A 20,609-nucleotide genomic window follows, 5' to 3' on the forward strand; every position below is an offset into this window, starting at 1 on the left:
CTCTCAAATTCGGTTTTATTTTTTTTTTACTAATTTTTTTTTTTTACCTAGAAATACTGCATTGTGTATTTACATTTTTCCATTTACATTTTTCATTTTTTTTCCATTTTAATTTTTCTTTTTTTTTTTTTTACATTTTTCTAGACTTTTATTTGTTTTAATTAAATTTTAAAAAAATTACTAAAAAAGCATGTTTAATGAATTGAACTCAAGTTGTACAATTTAACAGCAATTTATTAAAAGTTTAACAAAAAATACATTTTTAACGCACTAAAGATCTCTATATTTTTTTTCTCTCAAATTCAGTTTTATTTTTACCAAATTCTGTATTTTGCATTAATTTTCTGTATTCCATTTTAATGGTTTCATTACACTTTCTCTGGTTAACTAATTTTATTAAAAAAAAAAAAAAAAAAGATTCTGTTTTTTTCCATTTTAATTTTTCTAGTCTCTGTTTTAATGGTTAAATAAATAAAAAAAGAATCAAAAAGCATTTCTAATTAATTGAAATCGTGAAATGTACACAATTTAAGAGCGATTTATTAAACGTTTAACAAAAATACATTTTTAAAGCCCTGTGAAATACGTTCACTTTTCTTTTTCAAATTCAGTTTTATTTTTACTAAATTCCATATTTTCCATTAATTATCTGGGTCCTATTTTAATGGTTTCATTACTTTTTCTCTGATTAACTGATTTTATTAAAACAAACAAACAAACAAAAAATAACAAAAAAAAAAAAAAGTTATTTCGTTTTTTCCATATTTCCATTTTTCCAGACTGTGTTTTAATGGTTAAATAAAAAAAATACTTGGATATCTAATTAAATCATGAAACTTGCACAATATAGCAGGACTTTATTAAAAGTTTAACAAAAAATATAAATTTGAGGCCCTAAGAAATGCGTTTTTTTTTTTTTTTCCTCTCAAATTCAGTTTTGCATTAATTTTCTGATTCCATTTAATTGGTTTAATTAAATTTTCTCAGATTAACTAGATAGATAGATATTAAATATTCCTTAAAAAATAATGTTCATTAGGCCTACGTTTAAGTAATATATTTCCATCACAGTTTCTTCAAGTTAAAACAAACTTTTATTTTGACGGGTTGCTGTGAAGATCTTTAAGTTTTTGTTTTTATACTGTATGATAAGACAATAGTAAAAAAAAGGTTACTAACAGCAAACTTTTGTTTGATACTTTATATATGTACTGTATAATTTCTCATTTTTATTTCAGCCCCCTGCGGACAACGGCTCAAAAATCACCAATTACGTTCTAGAATGGGATGAGGTATGTGTCACCTCTATAAATTACTTTGGTTATATCCTGTGTGTGCCATCTGCTCATACTGTTTAGCTGATTTTTTGTTCTCTCTCATTTCCTCTCCATTATTTCCCTTCTTTTTTTTGGCTGTGATGTTTTTTTTCCCCCATCCCCATGGCACGAGATGTTGGTCCTGTGGCGACTGAGGCTTTAACCGACTGTTCCGCTTTACGCCATCGCCTGTCTACTTTAGTTATTTTCATTTACTCAAAGCTTTTCTGGCTCATTAAGAGTTTATTAAAACTCCTCAACTGTGGCTGTGCAGCTCGAGAAGTGTCTGAAGAAGCTGGCAGCAGTTCTTTCCCACAAAATCTATTCAGAATACCTCTGCATTTAACCTTAATTAAATACTGGGCTCCTGTTGTGACAATTAGCACAGCTTCCAGCAGCAATTTTCTTCTTGTTGTTGTTCTTTTCATGTCAAGAGTGTTGTTCTGACACAGCTTGTGACTCTCGATGTCCTTTTCTGCTTGTTTTAAGATGTTTGTGTTGTTCTTGTCATCCTGTTTGTCAATCCTGACTGTATCGTTTTATCCTTGTTTCTTTTTCAGGGGAAGAAAAACAGCATTTTCCGTGAATATTATGTCGGGCACCAGCGACACTGCAAAGTAATGAGGTTGTGCCCTGCTGTCGGGTACACATTTCGAGTGGCAGCGCTAAATGATATTGGCACCAGGTTTGTTTACTTGTCTGTCTCTTACAAAAATAGAGATTTTTTTTTTTTTTTTTTTTTTTTTTTAAATGTTACATTAAATTATAACTAGTAATATCATGTATTTTATTATTTTATTTTATTATTTAGTTTTACTTTCTATTTTTTTTTCATTTAATATTTTTAATTTCATTTTATTTTACTATTTGATGTTATTTGACTTTAGTTTGTTTCATTTAGTATTTTATTATTTTATTTTGTTTTTGTTTTATTTTATTATTTATTATTTAATGTTATTTGATTTGATTGTTTTATTTTATTATTTTATTTTGTTTATTTAATATTTTATTTATTTTATTTTATTATTTAATGTTTTTGGTTTTATTATTTTGTTTTGTTTTATTATTTGATGTTTGATTTTTATTGTTTCATCTAATATTTTATTATTTTATTTTATTATTTGATGCTATTTGATTTTATTTTGTTTCATTTAATATTTTATTTTAATGTTTAATTTTATTATTTTATTTTTTGTTTTATTTTATTATTTATTTAATGTTATTTGATTTGATTGTTTTATTTTATTAGTTTATTTTGTTTCATATGTTATTTAATTTTATTATTTAATGTTTTTTTTATTTTGTTTTATTTTATTATTAGATTTTTTTTATTTTATTATTTGATGTTATTTGATTTTATTATTTTGTTTAGTTTTATTGTTTTTATTTTTTTATTTTATGATTTGATGTTATTTGATTTTATTTTGTTTCATTTAATATTTTATTAATTATTTTGTTGTTTTTGAAGGAACTTGGATTATCTTTAAAACATCACAGTAAATGAATGTAATAATATTTCAGTAATATGGTATTTCCGTCATACCATTTTATTATGATACCGCCATAGTGCTTTATTTTTAAGTTGTATTCCAGAGGTGTAGTTGAAATATTATGTTTTAAATTGCTTTATGATTTACTGCAAAGAAATCAATATTTATAAATATAACCCAGCAGCCTATATGATTTCAGCTGTATGCAATTTAATTGAATTTTGGCCCTGTGGCGTCCTAGTGTTTAATGGCGCGGTAAATGAGAAAATCCTCTACTCGCTGTGATTGGCGGCAGCGCCATTCCACCGGGGGAGAAAGTCCAAACTGTATATAACTATGTGCTTCTCACACGTTTTGATGATACACAGATATGCCATATAATCTTTATAGGATTGGAAAGGATGGGATTTATCACTGTTTACCAATATAAATTTTTTCTGCAGTGGATTCAGCACAGAAGTAGTCTTCAACACCACAGGAAGTCTCCCACAGACGTCCTTACCTCCGCGGCTGGTACAGGCAGGTCCATCCTGGGTTATGCTGGAGTGGACGCGACCAAACAGCTGCAGCGTTGAGGAGGTCGTCACATACACCCTGGAAATGCAGGATGAGACCAAGGTGTTGAACTCACCCCTACTGACCCCATCCCATAATCCGCCTGAGCCCTTGTGCAGTAGTTGTTATGGCTTTCTGTTGTCATAATATCTACCAAAAATACATTTTCTCAGTTTTATACACTAAATGTCATGTCTCTAAGCTGTTTTTTTACCCTTACTTTCTTCATTTGAAAAGAAATTAAGGTTTTTGAGGAAAACATTCCAGGATTTTTCTCCATACAGTGGACTTCAGTGGGGATCAGCAGGTTGAAGGTCCAATTCGCCAGTGTAGAGCACTTTGAAGCTGCATTGAAAGTGCAGTTTGGACCTTCAGCCTGTTGATCCCCATTGAAGTCCACTATATGGAGAAACATTCTAGAATGTTTTCCTCAAAAACCTTTTTTTTTTCAACTGAGGAAGGAAATACATGAGCATTTTAGATGGTGAGGTGAGTAAATTATCAGGAAATTTTATTTCAGGAGTGAACTAATCCTTTAATTGCCCTTGCCCACAGTTGTCAGAGTAAATGGACTCTTGTGGATCCATTTACTAATACCCGTTGTTTTCACAACTCAGGCTGATGCACCATCCAAATATTTTGAAGAGATTTCATCCACATTATGTTCCATCTTGCTCAGTGCTGTTTATTTTTGGTCATGCAGAGAAATTGTAAAATCTTGCCATTTTTTTTTTTTTATAAATTAATAAACCACAAAATAAAAAAAAAAACACAAATATAATAGGAGATATGCTTATCTTGTCATTTAAAATGATATTTATAATATATATTATATACATTATATTTAATATTTTCTCTCTCTCTCTCTCTTTCTATATATATATATACATTTATATACACTGCCCGCCAAAAGTTTGGAAACACCCCTGGCAAAGTGTGGTTTTGGATGATATCAGCATAAATCCTTATCATTTTTTGGTGCAAATACATTAAAGTAACTTGACATTATCATTGAAGACCAGCAATAATCTTTTTTATTTTCATTACATAATAATTACAATATATACATGTCAAAGTCAGACATGTCCCTTTGCCAGCTGTGATGCCTTGTTACTGGTTTAAACTTGGCCCAGGTTTTTAAAAGATTTTTGGGTCAGCACAGCTTAATAGCTTCAACAATTGATTGCCAATTAAGTTTAGAATACAATGAGTTTAGGCCCAGATTATGCAGAGTTGTGATAGCTGGTAATGGTAGATATTTTGATTAAAGTTTTTTCTATGTATAAACTGTTTATGTAATAAAATATGTTTTCGTAGTTTGTGTTGTCCCTTATCAGTGCAAAAGTATCACAAATTAAAAAGGATTCATGCCAATATTGCCCAAAACCCCACTTTTCTAGGGCGTTTCCAAACTTTTGGAGGGTAGTGTATATGTGTGTCTGTGTGTATATGTATATATGTGTATATATACATGTGTATGTGACCCTGGACCACCATTTTTTTTCAGTTGAGAATTATACATAATCTGAAAGCTGAATAAATAAGCTTTGATTTATGGTTTGTTATGATAGGACAATATTTGGCAGAGATACAACTGTTTGAAAATCTGGAATCTGAGGGTGCAAAAAAAATCAAAATATTAAGAAAATCACCTTTAAAGTTTTTCAAATTAAGTTCTTAGCAATGCATATTACTAATCAAAAATTAAGTTTTTATATACAGTAGGAAATTTACAAAATATCTTCATGAAACATGATCTTTACTTAATATCCCAATGATTTTTGGCATAAAAGAAAAATCGATAATTTTGACCAATACATTGTATTGTTGGCTATTGCTACAAATATACCCGTGCTACTTAAGACTGGTTTTGTGGTCCAGGGTCACATATTTAATTTTATATTTATTTTAGTATATTTTACATAGCAGATTTTTATAATGATGTAATATATAGTATTAATTATAAAACATGATCCCACTTTACAGTCATGCAACAATGTCTGCTTCCTATTTTGCCTCTGTAATGGGGGACATAACTTAATTTTGTCCATCAGCAATTGGTCGGTTCATTAAAAACAGTATTACTTGCCAGATTGTGGGGAAGGTATAGAAATGTAAGAGTGATATAATCCAACAAAAACGCTGTTTAGGAGTTGTCTGGACTTTAGGACATGACTAGCTTTTGTCCAAATTCTTTTTAAGTTTTTACTTGTGGCACAGAACTTACACACTTCCCCGCTTCAGTCTATTTGTCAGCCTCATTGAAGTATTTTCAAGTGTAAGACAATGATTTAGACAGTCTCTAAATTAAAACTGGGAGTAATTGTTCCATACTTCACTTCTTGACACCTAATGGACAATGTGTTTTTGGCAGGGACTGGACTTTCAGGCAGTATACAGCGGTTTGGAGCTGAAACGTAAGGTGGAGTCCCTAAGAAGAAACACGCAGTACAAATTCAGGGTGAGCACAGATTCAGAATGTTAATTTTATGACAACCCAAAGCTGTAAAGCCTAAGGCTTTTATTTATAATATTTATGCATTATTTAGATTTATAGATGCTGCTTCCTTTTGTTCTCTTGCACCACTGTATACACAAACAAACCATCCATACTAGTGTTTACACATGTTCTCCAAACACCTTTCCTTCTTCATTTCCTTCTTCGCTAATAAGGCAATTAGTGATAATCTAATGAACTTTAGTTTCTCCGCTAACCTGAAGCTGTTTCTCAGATCCAGCGGTTGGGGGAAGGTGAATTGATTTCCCGTGGTGGTTTGTGTTAAAGGCTTTTAGTCTAATCTCTGAGAAGGCCGGGAACACTGCGTTAGCATTATCAGGGGACGCAAGACACTTCAGAGAGGATTTAAATGTGGCTTCCTGTGATGCTGCAGGTGATTGGGATGCAAAAGTCATGTGTCCTGAAGTCTTCAAACGTAACCTTGGTTATCATCTTTTCTGTGATGTCGTCTAAGGTCACTCTGGCCTCTCGGAGGTGTTTGGAAACGAACGCTAGAACCCTGAATACTGCGCAATATAAAAATAAATATAGTTTTTTTGCATTTCTTATCATTTAATAATTAATACACTGGGCAGGCCAATTAAATCATGAGTCAGAAAAGACCATTTTTTACTTTCAGTTAATTCATCACACTAGAAAAAGAAAAAAAAGCTTTTTATTGTGGGATGCATTATTGCACACAGTCTCTTACGCTCACCAAGGCTGCATTTATTTGTAAATATGTTAATATTGTAAAATATTATTACAATTTAAAATAACTGTTTTCTATTTTAATATATTTCAGAATGCAATTTATTCATTCGATGCAAAGCTGAATTTTCAAAATCATTAATCCAGTCCTCATGGTCCTTTAGAAATCATTCTAATATGTTGATTTCTTCTTATTATCAGTGTTGAAAACATTTTTGCTGCTTAATAATTTCTTTGAGGATTTCTTAACGGGATTTATTTGAAATCTTTTGTAACTGTATAAATGTTTCATTCAACTGTATCAGTGTCTTGTGTTTTGGATGAAAAAAAGTATTGATTTCTTTAAAAAAAATCTTACTGGCGCCAAACCTTTGAACAAATGTGTATATGAGTATTTATGCATACTCTATATTGTGGAAGTAATTGTATGGTAGTATGGATCACCTTGTGTGTTCTTCTAACATCTCTCTTAACTGTCGCCCCCTACAGCTTACCACTTGTAGTGGCGAGTGGCGCAGTGCACCGAGCTCTTTGCTTGTGTGTAAGACGACCCCAGACAGACCCGGACCCCCTGTGAATCCTGCAGTAAACGGTGTCACATATCACAGCTTCTGTGTGACATGGGGTAAGAAACTCTTTAAAGGGACAGTTCACCCAAAAATGAAAATTCTGTCATTAATTAGTCACCATTATGTCGTTCCAAACCCATAAGACCTTTGTTTATCTTCAGAACACAAATTAAGATATTTTTGATGAAATCCGAGAGCTTTCTGACCCTGCATAGACAGCAATGCAACTGACATGTTCAAGGCCCAGAAATTAGTAAGGACATCAGTAAAATAGTTCTTACTACCTTCTTAAAATAAAATGTTTTAGTTGCGTTGCAGTCTATGCAGGGTTAGATTAGATTAGCTCTTAGATTTCATTAAAAATATATTGATTTATGTTTTCTTACGGGTTTGGAACGACGTGAGGGTGAGTAATTACTGACAGAATTTTCATTCTTAGGTGAAATAACCCTTCAAGTCATCATTTTATGTTTTAACAAGTTTTTTGTTGTACATGTTACATTCTAACATTCTAATGTTTTTTTTATTATTTATAATTAAATCAGAACCTCCACACGATGATGGAGGATCTGGAGACGTGACGTACGTCCTGGAGATATCAGAAGAAAATTCAGAAGGTATTTAATCTGCTTTAAAAAAATTAACAGTATTAAAACATGTCAAGTATTTTTTTTTCATTTGATTGCAATTGGGTGAATCTGACAAGAACATGTCACATTTCGCCCCAGAAAGTAAATAAGTAAAAAAAATTGTACATTTTAGGACCATTATTATTTTTTCGTACTGCCACATGAAATTTACATTATTATAACTATATAACAATATATTATTGTAACCAATTTTAAAAATAATATTTAAAAAAATATATATTTTTCTTTATAGTTATGCACACTGAAAGGGAAAAAGTGCGTAGTTATCATGAGAATAATGCATAAATAACCAAAATTTAATAAAAATATACACTACCATTGGTATTTTTGTTTTTGAAAGAAGTCTCTTACTCAGCAAGGCTGCATTTATTTAATCAAAATCACAGTCAAAAACAGCAATATTGTGAAATATTATCACATTTTAAAGCAACTTTTAATGTTTTAAAATGTGATTCATTCCTGTGATGCAAAGCTAAATTTTCAGCATCATTACTCCAGTCTTTGGTGTCTCATGATCCTTCAGAAATCATTCTAATTTTGCTGATTTGACTCATTTCTTATGTCACGTATTACTGTCACTTTTGATTTAATGTGTCCTAAAAGTACTGATTTCTTTAAAAAAAAAAAAGTTACTGACCTTAAACTTTTCAATGAATAGTCATTTTCTTTCAACAGAATACACTAGCAATCAGTAACATTTTGAAATATTTGAAATGTAATTTGAATATTTGAATGAAATTTTACTATTTAAAATAACTGTTTTCTATTTGAATATATTTTAAAATGTAATTTATTCCTGTGATTTAAAAGCTGAATTTTTAGCATCGTTACTCCAGTCACATGATCCTTCAGAAATCACTCTAATATTCTGATTTGCTGCTCAAAAAACATTTATTATTATTATTATTATGTTGAAAAGAGCTGAGTGGAATTTTTCAGGTTTCTTTAATGAATAGAAAGTTCAAAAGAACAAATAGAAATAGTCTGGAGTAACAATGCTGAAATGTAGATTTGGTCACAGGAATAAATAACATTTTAAAACGTATTCAAATAGAAAGCAGTTATTTTAAATAGTAAAAATATTTTACGTTTTTGCTGTACTTTAGATCAAATAAATGCAGGCTTGGTGAGCAGAAGAGACTTTGTTAAAAACATTAAAAATCTTACTGTTCAAAAACTTTTGACAGGTATTGTAAAGTCTATTTTTTTCCATTTGATTTTTATGTGAAATATGTCTTTAACACACTATTCCTGACAGCTTCAGTGAGGTTAATGTTTAATTAATCTGTGTGTGTGTGTTTAGAGCGGCAGTGGGCGACTCTCTATAAAGGACAAGAGAGGAAACATTTGTGTGAGGATCTAAAACCAGCAACAAGCTACTCTCTGAGACTCAGCTGTGTGAATGTGGGCGGACAAAGCCAGGTATGAGAACAAAAGTTCATTTAGTAATTCCCAGGCTGATTCACGTAATAAAGTCTCGGTGTACTGACTGTGTTTGTGTTATATATTGACTTAATATGTTGCTTGTGCAGTGCTCAGATGACTTGACGGTGCGCACTCACATCCCGCCACCCGGCCGCTGTCAACCCCCAAGTATCGTGGGTAATGTCAAACACAAGGAGATGACTTTGCAATGGGGTGAGGCTGTTTTTTTTTCCTTTTGATATGCTTTTATTCACTTGAGTCTTAAACTGAATATCTAAAAATAGCTTTGCATTTGTGGCACAAAAGACTGACATATATGACCCTACTTATCAAATCACTGGATTTTTAGAAAAGAAGTGAAAGTGCTGATCAAAACAAGCTGAAGGACGCTTGTCTGCTTTTAGACTAATATGTATGTTGCCAGGTCAACAGTTGAAGTATTCAGAGGATTTATAGTTATGGAACTTTCTTGAAGTCTAAAGTTCAAATTACCCAGAATGCACTTTGGCTAACTGAAAGCTTTGCAGCTACTTTTTCATGCTGTTCATGCATTACATCACCCTATTTAGTGCGTGTACATCCGTGTGTGTGTGTTTGAGGGAACCAGAGCTAAAATGCTCTTGTTTGTTAGCGATTATTTTCCTGACTCACTGTTTTTAAGTGAAGGTGGGCTCATTTAAGAGGCTGAACACTGTCTATAAATAACTGTGAAATAGCAGTGCTGATTTCAGCCGTTCACGCTGACTCTCAGAGCTCCGCGGCGCTCGGACAGCAGGCGTGAGCTTCCCTGCATGTTCTCTATCATTGCAATTGATCGGTTCCTTCCTGTAGCCAGTTAGCCGCAGGGTTGCAGAGGGAACGGAGAATGTGTTTTGGTTTGGAGAGGTTGGTGGCAGGTGGATGTCATTGTAAAGTGTGTGTCTGAGGCACGTGAGCGTAACTGCGACAGCTGGAGTGCATTGTGGTTTCACACCGACAGCGTCTTTGCAACAAAACAGCAGCTCTGGGACATTCAGTAGTTCTCATAATAGTGGGGATGTGATTGTTATTTTGTGTGAATTATTGCAAGGGTAAATAAGTTTAATTTTCTTTGTAATTTATGTGAGGAAAAGGAAAGTAAATAACTGACACATGTTAAAAAAAGGTATAGGCTGCTTATGGAACATATCAAGCCTGATAGATGGATTGGTTATTTATTTATTTATGCATGTTTTACAATTCAGGCTTTTATGAATTTTTAATAATAATTAGCAAAATGCTTCTTTCCAGCTCGCCTGGCTCACATGAATGGCTAACAAAAAGAGCCATTTTTAATTAATAATATAATTTAATTATAATACTATTATTATTGTTGTTGTTGTTATTGCAGTGTACAATTTTAGCAATTAATCATAATAATTCATAAAATTATAATTATGCTCTTGCCAACTTACCGCATAGATCACAAATTGCTAAATTAATAATAATAACAATTTATTAATTTGTTTTGCAGTTTTTATGAGTTATTAATAATAATTAACAAAATGCTTCTTTCCAGCTCCCATGTCAATTAAAAAAATAATAATAATAATTTATAAAATTATAATTATTCTTGTGCTAACTTACTCTCCTAGATCACAATTTTTTAAATTAATTAATAATAATATTAATAATAATTTATTAATTATATATTTTACAATATAGGCTTTTATGAATTATTAATAGTATGGAGAACAGAGAATATACATACCTTTTTATATATATATATATATATATATATATATATATATATATATATATATAATTATGAGCTATTGTTTAATAATTTAATTAAAATACAATTTTATTATTATTTTTAATATTTGCAGTATACAATTTTAGCAATTAATCGTAATATTTCATAAAATTATAATTATTCTTTTGCTAAGCCTCTCTCCTAGATCATTTTAAATGAATAAAATAAAAATAATATTAATAATAACAATTTATAAATTATAATATATATATATATATATATATATATATATATATTATGAGCCATTGTTTAATAATAATATAATTTAATTATAATACAAATTCATTTTTATTATTATTATTATTATTGTTATTATTATTATTATTATTGCAGTATACAGTTTTAGCAATTAATGATAATAATATTTAATACATAAAATTATAATTATCCTCTTGCTAACTCATTGTCCTAGATCACAATTTTTTGAATAATAATAATTATTATTATTATTGTTAAGTTGTAATAATAATAATAGTAATAATAGTAACAACAGTAATAATATTAATTGTTATTATTATTTATAATTTATAGTTATTGTTGTTATTATTATTATTACTATTATTATTATTATTATTATTATTATTATTATTATTATTATATTGTTTGCAGTATACACTTAATAATAATTCATAAAAGGTTTCTTGGCATGAAAGCTTGTTTCTCACAATTTGGACTTTTCTTCTCAGAATTGCAAGCTTATATCTAACAATTCCATATTTATATCTCACAATTGTAAAAAAAAAAAAAAAATTAAATGAGAGATAAAGAGTTGCAATTTCATTTTTATTCTGTGGTGGAAACAAGAACCAGAATTGCAAGATGCAAACTCAAAATTCAAAGGAAAGAAATTGCTATTCAGGATGTGCGAAACAGTATTAATGGTGTGATCATGTATATTTGACTGGAGTGATGGATTATGCTTTGACTTTATCACTTTTAAATGATTGCTTATTGTTTCAGTCTCAGTCTCTGTTTCTCCCATTTAACCATCATTCTTCGTTTCTCCAGATGGTCCTTTGTGTGGTGAAGAGAGTGAAAATGTGGAGTTTAGCTTGGAAATGTGTGCGATGGAAGAGGGTTCGGAGCCAATGGAGGTCTACTGTGGATCCAAAACAGAGTGCACTGTGGGTAATTTGCTCCCTGGCACCACCTACAGGTTCCAAGTTCGTGCAGTCAACAGTGCTGGGGTAAGTCAACCTGTATGCAAAATCCAACTCTTTATGAATGATCTGGTTCTTTAATATATGAAACACTGAACAAACTGCTTGAAATCTGAATAATTAAAATAAATAAATAGAACTTCAAACAGTATGGATGTGCTTTGAATTGAGTTGTGAACATCACTGTATTCAGTGTAACGTTTTTGTTCTGTAGGTTTTTTACTGTTCGTACAACAAACTAAGCATTATCATTAATTAAATCTGTTAGAACTGTTAATTTTCATTGAAAATAAAATAGAAAATTTTACATGTAACACTTAAGATCAAAAACAAAACAAACAAACTTGCCAACTAACTGAAATAAAATAAGTTTGTTGAAGTGCTAAATTACTAAAATAAAAACTAAAGTAAAAATGTAGCTTTATGGAAATATAAAAAATTAATTAAAATTTAATTAAATAAAAAACTTTAATTAAAATGAAAATGAAAAATAAAAGCTAAAATAAGTTTGAAGTTAACTTACTAAAACTGAAAATATATATATATATATATATATATATATATATATAGTTACATAGTTATGTATATATAAATACTTTTATGGAAATATTAAAAAACAAGCACATAAAATTACTAAAACGTAAAATGAAAACTAAAAATAACAGCTAAAATAAGTTTATGTTGAAGTACTAAATTGACAAGCACATAACAAAATTACTAAAACCTAAATTAAAATTAAAAATAAAAATAAAAGATAAAATAATTTTATGTTGAAGTACTAAATTCTGAAATATAGAACTGAAATAAAAAATATAGTTTTATGAAAATATATGTAAAAAATCCTAAGAAAATGACAAGCACATAACAAAATTACTAAAACTTAAATTAAAATAAAAATAAAAGATAAAATAAGTTTATGTTGAAGTACTAAATTCTGAAATAAAAAATATAGTTTCATGAAAATATATATAAAAAATCTTAAGAAAATGACAAGCGCATAAAATTACTAAAACTTAAATTAAAATGAAAAATAAAAGCTAAAATAAGTTTGTTGAAGTACTAAATTGCTAAAACTAAAATAATAATAGTTTCATGGAAATACAAAAAAGAAAAAAAAAATAAGTTTGTTGAAATACTAAATTACAAAGACTAAAACTGAAATAAAAATATAGTTTTATGGAAATATAAAAAAAAATAGAAAAATGACAAGCACATAACAAAATTGCTAAAATAAGTTTGTTGAAGTAGTAAATTACGAAATCTAAAAGTGAAATAAAAAATATAGTTTTATGAAAATATATATAAAAAAAATCCTAAGAAAAATGACAGGCACATAACAAAATTACTAAAACTTAAATTAAAATTAAAATAAAAATAAAATAAGTTTATGTTGAAGTACTAAATTATGAAATATAAAACTGAAATAAAAAATAGTTTTATGAAAATATATATTAAAAAAATCTTAAGAAAAATGACAAGCACATAACAAAATTACTAAAACTTAAATTAAAATTAAAAATAAAAATAAAAGCTAAAATAAGTTTGTTGAAGTACTAAATTGCTAAAACTGAAATAAAAATGGTTTCATGGAAATACAAAAAAGAAAAAAAAAAGGAAAACTAAAAATAAAAGCTAAAATAAGTTTATGTTGAAGTACTAAATTACGAAATATAAAACTGAAATAAAAAATAGTTTTATGAAAATATATATAAAAAAAAATCCTAAGAAAAGCGACAAGCACATAACAAAATTACTAAAACTTAAATTAAAATTAAAAATAAAAAAAGACAAAAGCACATAAAATTATGAAAACGTAAAGTGAAAACTAAAAATAAAAGCTAAAATAAGTTTGTTGAAATACTAAATTATAAAAACCCTAAAACTGAAACATTTATTTTGGCACATATTTTTGTTTTAAATGTACTTAATTACTGAACTACTAAATGAAATGCTACATTCTGTCCATTCAGGTGGTTTAATTTCACCAAACCTTTTTTTTTTTTTCTTCCCAAGTGCCACAAAATAAATGGTACATATTTCAGTGAAGGCAACTAGACGAGTATTTTAGACATTTCTGCTTTTATTCCCTTTCATAAGCAGTGAGTCAGGACAACTGTGTCTCAAAAAGCTATAATTTTGTCCCCCTCAAATAGAAATACAGCACTCCGGGTTGTTTTTCCCACTCTTACATGAAATCCACATTTTATAACAAACCCTCAACATTACCTCAGGGCGATAAAAAGACCTGCTGTCTGCCTCGGCAAGGATATTAAGAAGCTAATTCAGCCATCACCGGAGATGGATGCCTAACGTGGTGTAGCACTTTGGGCTTACCTGCCACAGAAATAACAGATTTCCCTCCCGATGGTCGAACCCAAGCCATTCATTACCTTTGAGACAGCTCAAAAAGCACTAAATCTTTTCTCTCCATCCTTTTTTTTTTCAGTATGGACCGTACTCTGAATCGATGGAAATAAGCACTGCCGCCGGCCCCCCGGGTCAGTGCAGTCCACCTGCCATCAATGTGACGTCACATACCTGTGCCGATGTGACCTGGGAGGTGAGAGGCATTCGCACAGTACACATGCAGTAAATGATGAATCATACTGTTATCCGAGTGATTTTCTGCTGCATTGGGAGAGGAATCAATTTTCAGACAAAATTACTAGAATAGACCCTCAACACAGCTGCAGAAACAGCATGATTGAAAATACAGCATATTTCCTTTATCGATCACCCAGAAAATGTTAAAGACCGATTCAGATTGTGTCCACGCAAAGCCTTTTCTTCACCAGTTGCGTTTTCAATCCCTTCTTCTCAGACTTTTTTTTTGACAAAGGGCCTCCTGTGTTTCATCCACAATGAAAATGAATGTAATTTCAGTCCTTGAATGTCAAATATCAGAACGATTTCATTTATTTGCATTCTGTTTGCTAGCTCAAGAGGTTGTTTCATTTATTAGCGGTGCGTATGATGCATTAGCCCTCTTGTGTTTGTCCTGATGAAACCGTGTCAGGGACGTAATTAGTCACGTACTGCTGGGAATACGAGTTCGTTGCTCTCGTTTCCAGGAGCGTCACGCTTGCTCTGATCTCAATCCCCAGAACAATGACAGCTCTGGGATAGACATTTCTGAGTACCGGCTGGACTGGGGACGTGATTTGGACTCTCTTGAACTGGTCTACAGTGGAACGGAAACCTACTTCCAAATCTCCAACCTGGAGGCATCAACGGAGTACTGCTGCAGGCTACAGGTAGCTCATGATGTGTCCTACATGATACAATTTTTCTGAGGATTTTGCGCAAGTATGTAGTTGTTATAAATGAAAGCAAGATGAGAAGAAAGGGGATAAGCAGTATAAATTGTTATTATTTTTTTTTTTTTTTTTTACTCAAATTGATATTTTACCAAGACAAAAGCCTAGTAATTTTTTTACAATTATTTTTAGGTGCATTTATTTTAAAATGATTGGTTATTATTTTAAGTTGTTTTGTTTAATTATTTAATTATTTAATTTATTTATTTATTTTTTTGATGTATTTATTTTTAATTATTGGTTATTATTTTTTAGTTTTTTAATTATCTGCTTCAAGATATTTAACATTCAAAAATCCAGTTGTTATAAATGAAAACAAGATGAGAAGAAAGTGGATCAGCAGTACAAGTTAATTTTATTTATTTATTTTTTCCCACAAATTGACCTTTTACCAAGACAAAAAAACTATACATTTTATTTTGTTTTATTTTAGGTGCATTTATTTTTCAATTGTTGGTTATTATTTTAGGTTGTTTTGTATAATTATTTTGTTTTTTGTTTTTTTTTAGATGTATTCTTTTTTTACGTTATTGGTTATTTTTTAGTTGTTTTGTTTAATTATCCAGTTCGAGATATTTAACACTCAAATATCCAGTTGTTATGAATGAAAGCAAGTTGAGAAGAAAGTGGATCAGCAGTACAAATAAATTTTATTTATTTATTTTTTTACCCAAATTGATATTTTACCAAGAAAAAAGCCTAGTAATTTTTTTTATTTATTAATTATTATTATTGTTGTTAGGTGCATTTATTTTACAATGATTGGTTATTATTTTAAGTTGTTTTGTTTAATTAATTACTTTTTTATTATTATTTTAGATGTATTTATTTTTTAAATATTGGTTATTATTTTTTAGTTTTTTAATGATCTGCTTCAAGATATTTAACATTCAAATATCCAGTTGTTATAAATGAAAAGAAGATGAGAAAAAGTGGATCAGCAGTTTTAATTTATTTTTTTCCCCACGAATTGACCTTTTACCAAGACAAAAGCCCAATAAATTTTATTTTGTTTTGTTATTTTAGGTGCATTTATTTTTCAATTATCGGTTATTTTTAGTTGTTTTGTTTAATTATCCGGTTTGAGATATTTAACACTCAAATATCCAGTTGTTATAAATGAAAGCAAGATGAGAGAAAGAAAGAAAGTTTTTTTTATTATTATTTTATTTTATTTTAGGTGCATTTATTTTTAAATTATTGGTTATTATTTTATGTTGTTTAATTATTTTACTATTTTTTATTTCTTTCTTTATTTCTTTTTCATTTATTTATTTTTAGATATATTTATTTTTAAATTATTGGTTATTATATTTTAGTTGTTTTGTTTAATTATCAAGATATTTAATGCTCAATTATCCAGAATTGTATTTTATTTTATTTTATTTTATTTTATTATTATTATTTATGGGTGCATTTATTTTCGAATTATTATAAAAAAATATTTACATTTATTTATTTACATTATTGTTTAAATTATTTTATAACATTTAATTTTTACTCCAAAAATTTATTTTTCTGTTCACAAAAAAACAAAAACCATCCTGTAAATGACATATAAACATATTTCAGTCGACCTCTGAGTATTTGCTCTGAGTTTAGTTTTTGATAAATCAATAATTTACAGTGAATTGAGTTGTGAATAAATCATCTTTCTAATTTCCAAGTCAAGGAAACACATTATTCTAACTGTTCCTGAAAGTAATTTAGCTCATATAATTGCTTTGAGCATAATCACATTAAAATGCACACATTACTGGCAGCTTGCATTTTAATTGAACAAACAAGAAGAGTGTAAAACCCAAATTACAAAATATCAGTTTTGTTTGTGTTTACAATGAATTCTATGCATGAAACACAGCCTACATGCATTGGTGTGTACATTATCCTTGTCTCTTTGCGAACTGGTTTTAATGTACCAAAAATAAACCTGCACAATGTGCTGATTAGACATTATAAGCAGTAACAGAGTTCTGTGAGACTGTAGCAGAGTTATGTCTGGAAATGTTCTGACCGTTGGAAGGTCCTCTTCACATATAATTGGCTTTGATTTGCTGTGTCTGTTATGTACTAAAGGCAAAACAATCTATCAGCACCAGAATGAAAAGAAGTCATTTCTTTTTGTATTCTCCAAAATGCTCAGTGTTCTTCCAGATCTTTTGACAATCTAAAAGCATGTTTATTAAAGGGATAATTAAATCTAAATTGTCATCACTTACCCACGAGTTGTTCCAAACCGTTTCTTTCTTCTGTTGAACACAAAAGAAGATATTCTAAAGAATGTTGGTAACCAAACAGTTGACGGTAGACACTGACTTTCATAGTATGGAAGAAAATTCTATGGAAGTCAATGGATGCCATCAACTGTTCAGTTACATTCTTTAAAATATCTTCAGCAGACAAACCTGATGACAGAATTTCATTTTTGGGTGAATTATCCCTTTAACATGTGTTTAAAGTGTCATTGACTTTCATAGTATGGAAAAAATTCAGTGGAAGTCAATGGGTGCCATCAGCTGTTCAGTTACTAACATTCTTCAAAATATCTTCAGCAGACCAACCTGATGACAGAATTCATTTTTGGCTGAACTATCCCTTTAACTTGTGTTTAAAGGTACCATTGACTTTCATAGTATGAAAAAAATTCTATGAAAGTCAATGGGTGCCGCCAACTGTTCAGTTACTAACATTCTTCAAAATATCTTCAGCAGACAAACCTGATGACAGAATTTCATTTTTGGGTGAACTAACTAACTTGTGTTTAAAGGTGCCATTGACTTTCATAGTATGGAAAAAATTCTGTGGAAGTCAATGGGTGTCGTCAACTGTTTAGTTACTAACATTCTTCAAAATATCTTCAGCAGACAAACCTGATGACAGAATTTCATTTTTGGCTGAACTATCCCTTTAACTTGTGTTTAAAGGTGCCATTGACTTTCATAGTATGGAAAAAATTCTGTGGAGGTCAATGGGTGCCGCCAACTGTTCAGTTACTAACATTCTTCAAAATATCTTCAGCAGACAAACCTGATGACACAATTTCATTTTTGGGTGAACTATCCCTTTAACTTGTGTTTAAAGGTGCCATTGACTTTCATAGTATGAAAAAAATTCTGTGGAAGTCAATGGGTGCCGCCAACTGTTCAGTTACTAACATTCTTCAAAATATCTTCAGCAGACAAACCTGATGACAGAATTTCATTTTTGGGTGAACTATCTCTTTAACTTGTGTTTAAAGGTGATATTTTTTTTTCTTTTTGTGTCCGGTTCATAGGCAGTGAACCAGGCAGGGGCGGGCCCCTACAGTGATCTGGTGACGTGTCGGACCCCTGCGGCGGCCCCCGATGTTGTATCCGGATTTCGCCTCGTTGACCACCCGCTGAACCCAACAGAAAGTGAATTTTTCTCCCACTCCACCTGTTTGGCCCTCACCTGGGACGAGCCAAGCTGTAATGGAGCCGAAATCACCTCCTACAGCATCTCAATGGGTGACAGCATCATCACCGCTGGAAACGTGACCTGTCACATTATCAGGGACCTGCTGCCGGACAGCGAGTACAGGTAAGCCTGGTTTTTTTTTTTTTGTTTTTTTTTTTTTTTTTTTTAAACCACCGTGCATCATCAGCTCCTTCTGTGAAGGTCAATGTTTGTGCATTAGTGATGACCGGGGACTTATTTTCCCATGGTCCCTGTAATATACAGAAAATTGCTGGTGAACCACAAGCAGGAGCCCTGAGTGAGAATGTCAGTGCTATTAGCTCTACAAATGGACGCCACTTATATCTGGCTCAAGATGTGTAAAGCAAAATTGTGCTTTCTGGGTAGATTTAAGAGTATTTATTGTAACTTTGCTGTTAGTAGTGTTTTATAACTATATATACTGTGTATGTATTCGCTGCAAATGCCATGGTACATTTGCAGGGTCTCTGTGAATCCTAAAAAGGTCTTAAAGTGATAATTCACCTAAAAATGAAAATCACCCCATGATTTACTCACCCTCAAGCCATCCTAGGTGTATATGACTTTCTTCTTTTAGACAAATACAATTAGAGTTATATTAAAAAATGTCCTGGCTCTTCCAAGCTTTATAATGGTATTTTTATTTAATTTATTTATTTAATACACTTATTTCAGAGGATATTTATTTAATACACTCCAATTGTATTCGTCTGACAGAAGAAAGTCATATACACCCAGGATGGCCTGAGGGCGAGCAAATGGGGTAATTTTCATTTTTTGGATGAACTATCCCATTAAGCAGGGCCTAAAACTGGCTGTTGTTTTCACTACATTCCGTTGCTCTATTTTGTAAAAGTTTTACCTGCCAACTGGCGACTGGCACTGTTACATATACTCCCCAGCGCCAATTTTTACTCACATTCGGCACTTGGCAAGTGTTAATTTTAGGCCCTGCCTTTAAGTCTTAATTCACCCTGCCACAAATTAAGGCCTTAAAAAAGTTTTTTTATGAGGGAATGGTTCTCTCATGTGGTCCTCCTGCTGGGCTTCCGGAAAGCGAGACTGTTAAATGTTTTGTAAAGGCTTTAATTTGGGATGAATGACAACATCAAATGTACCTTTTCAACAGGGTAATGGACAATGAAACACATCCCCAATTAATATGCCAAATGCAAATGCACTCATAATTATCATATGAACGCATAATGTCTCTAATGGAACTAGATTTCGATATCTTTCTTTCTCAAGCACTCCAAAAAATAACATGTTCCAGCTCACCCTAGTGACCCAACGTTACCAGAATCTATTTGGACACTTACGTTGTGAATATTAAAGCATTAAATGACTAAATATCTAAACCCTGTGGCCTCAAAAAAAATATATATGCTCAACCCTTTTTTTTTTTGTTATTAACAGTGTCAAGGTGACTTTTAATGGATTTATGAATTCAGTTGTCCTCAAATTCACACAGGTGTGCCAGCATTATCACATTCATTTTATAAAACGGATAGTTTCGGTCCAATTCTGATTGGCTGAGTCGCGTTCAAAGCTGTTGTAAATTACTCTACAAACATACACCTTTGTTTACATCCTTGTGTTGGCCACAATCGTTTCTGAGGAACTACACTGTTTGGCGGAAGAATAATGTTTTTATTAATATCATTACACTTTATTTGCTCTGTTTGA

The 20,609-nt window shown here is 30.6% G+C and overlaps 1 protein-coding gene across 1 annotated transcript in view; it reads left to right on the forward strand.

The window, feature by feature from the left end:
• fndc3bb (fibronectin type III domain containing 3Bb) overlaps window positions 1-20,609 on the forward strand; it is an 87,972-nt gene that overhangs the window by 54,441 nt on the left and 12,922 nt on the right. The window contains exons 11-22 of the mRNA XM_051098587.1: window positions 1,239-1,292; window positions 1,877-2,001; window positions 3,250-3,424; window positions 5,736-5,822; window positions 7,059-7,194; window positions 7,684-7,755; window positions 9,092-9,210; window positions 9,321-9,426; window positions 11,996-12,174; window positions 14,594-14,707; window positions 15,252-15,401; window positions 18,739-19,025. Of these exons, the coding sequence (XP_050954544.1) occupies window positions 1,239-1,292; window positions 1,877-2,001; window positions 3,250-3,424; window positions 5,736-5,822; window positions 7,059-7,194; window positions 7,684-7,755; window positions 9,092-9,210; window positions 9,321-9,426; window positions 11,996-12,174; window positions 14,594-14,707; window positions 15,252-15,401; window positions 18,739-19,025 (1,604 nt within the window). The remainder of the gene's footprint in view (window positions 1-1,238; window positions 1,293-1,876; window positions 2,002-3,249; window positions 3,425-5,735; window positions 5,823-7,058; window positions 7,195-7,683; window positions 7,756-9,091; window positions 9,211-9,320; window positions 9,427-11,995; window positions 12,175-14,593; window positions 14,708-15,251; window positions 15,402-18,738; window positions 19,026-20,609) is intronic.

Source organism: Labeo rohita, chromosome 24 (assembly GCF_022985175.1).
Source record: "Labeo rohita strain BAU-BD-2019 chromosome 24, IGBB_LRoh.1.0, whole genome shotgun sequence".
NCBI lineage: Eukaryota > Metazoa > Chordata > Actinopteri > Cypriniformes > Cyprinidae > Labeo > Labeo rohita.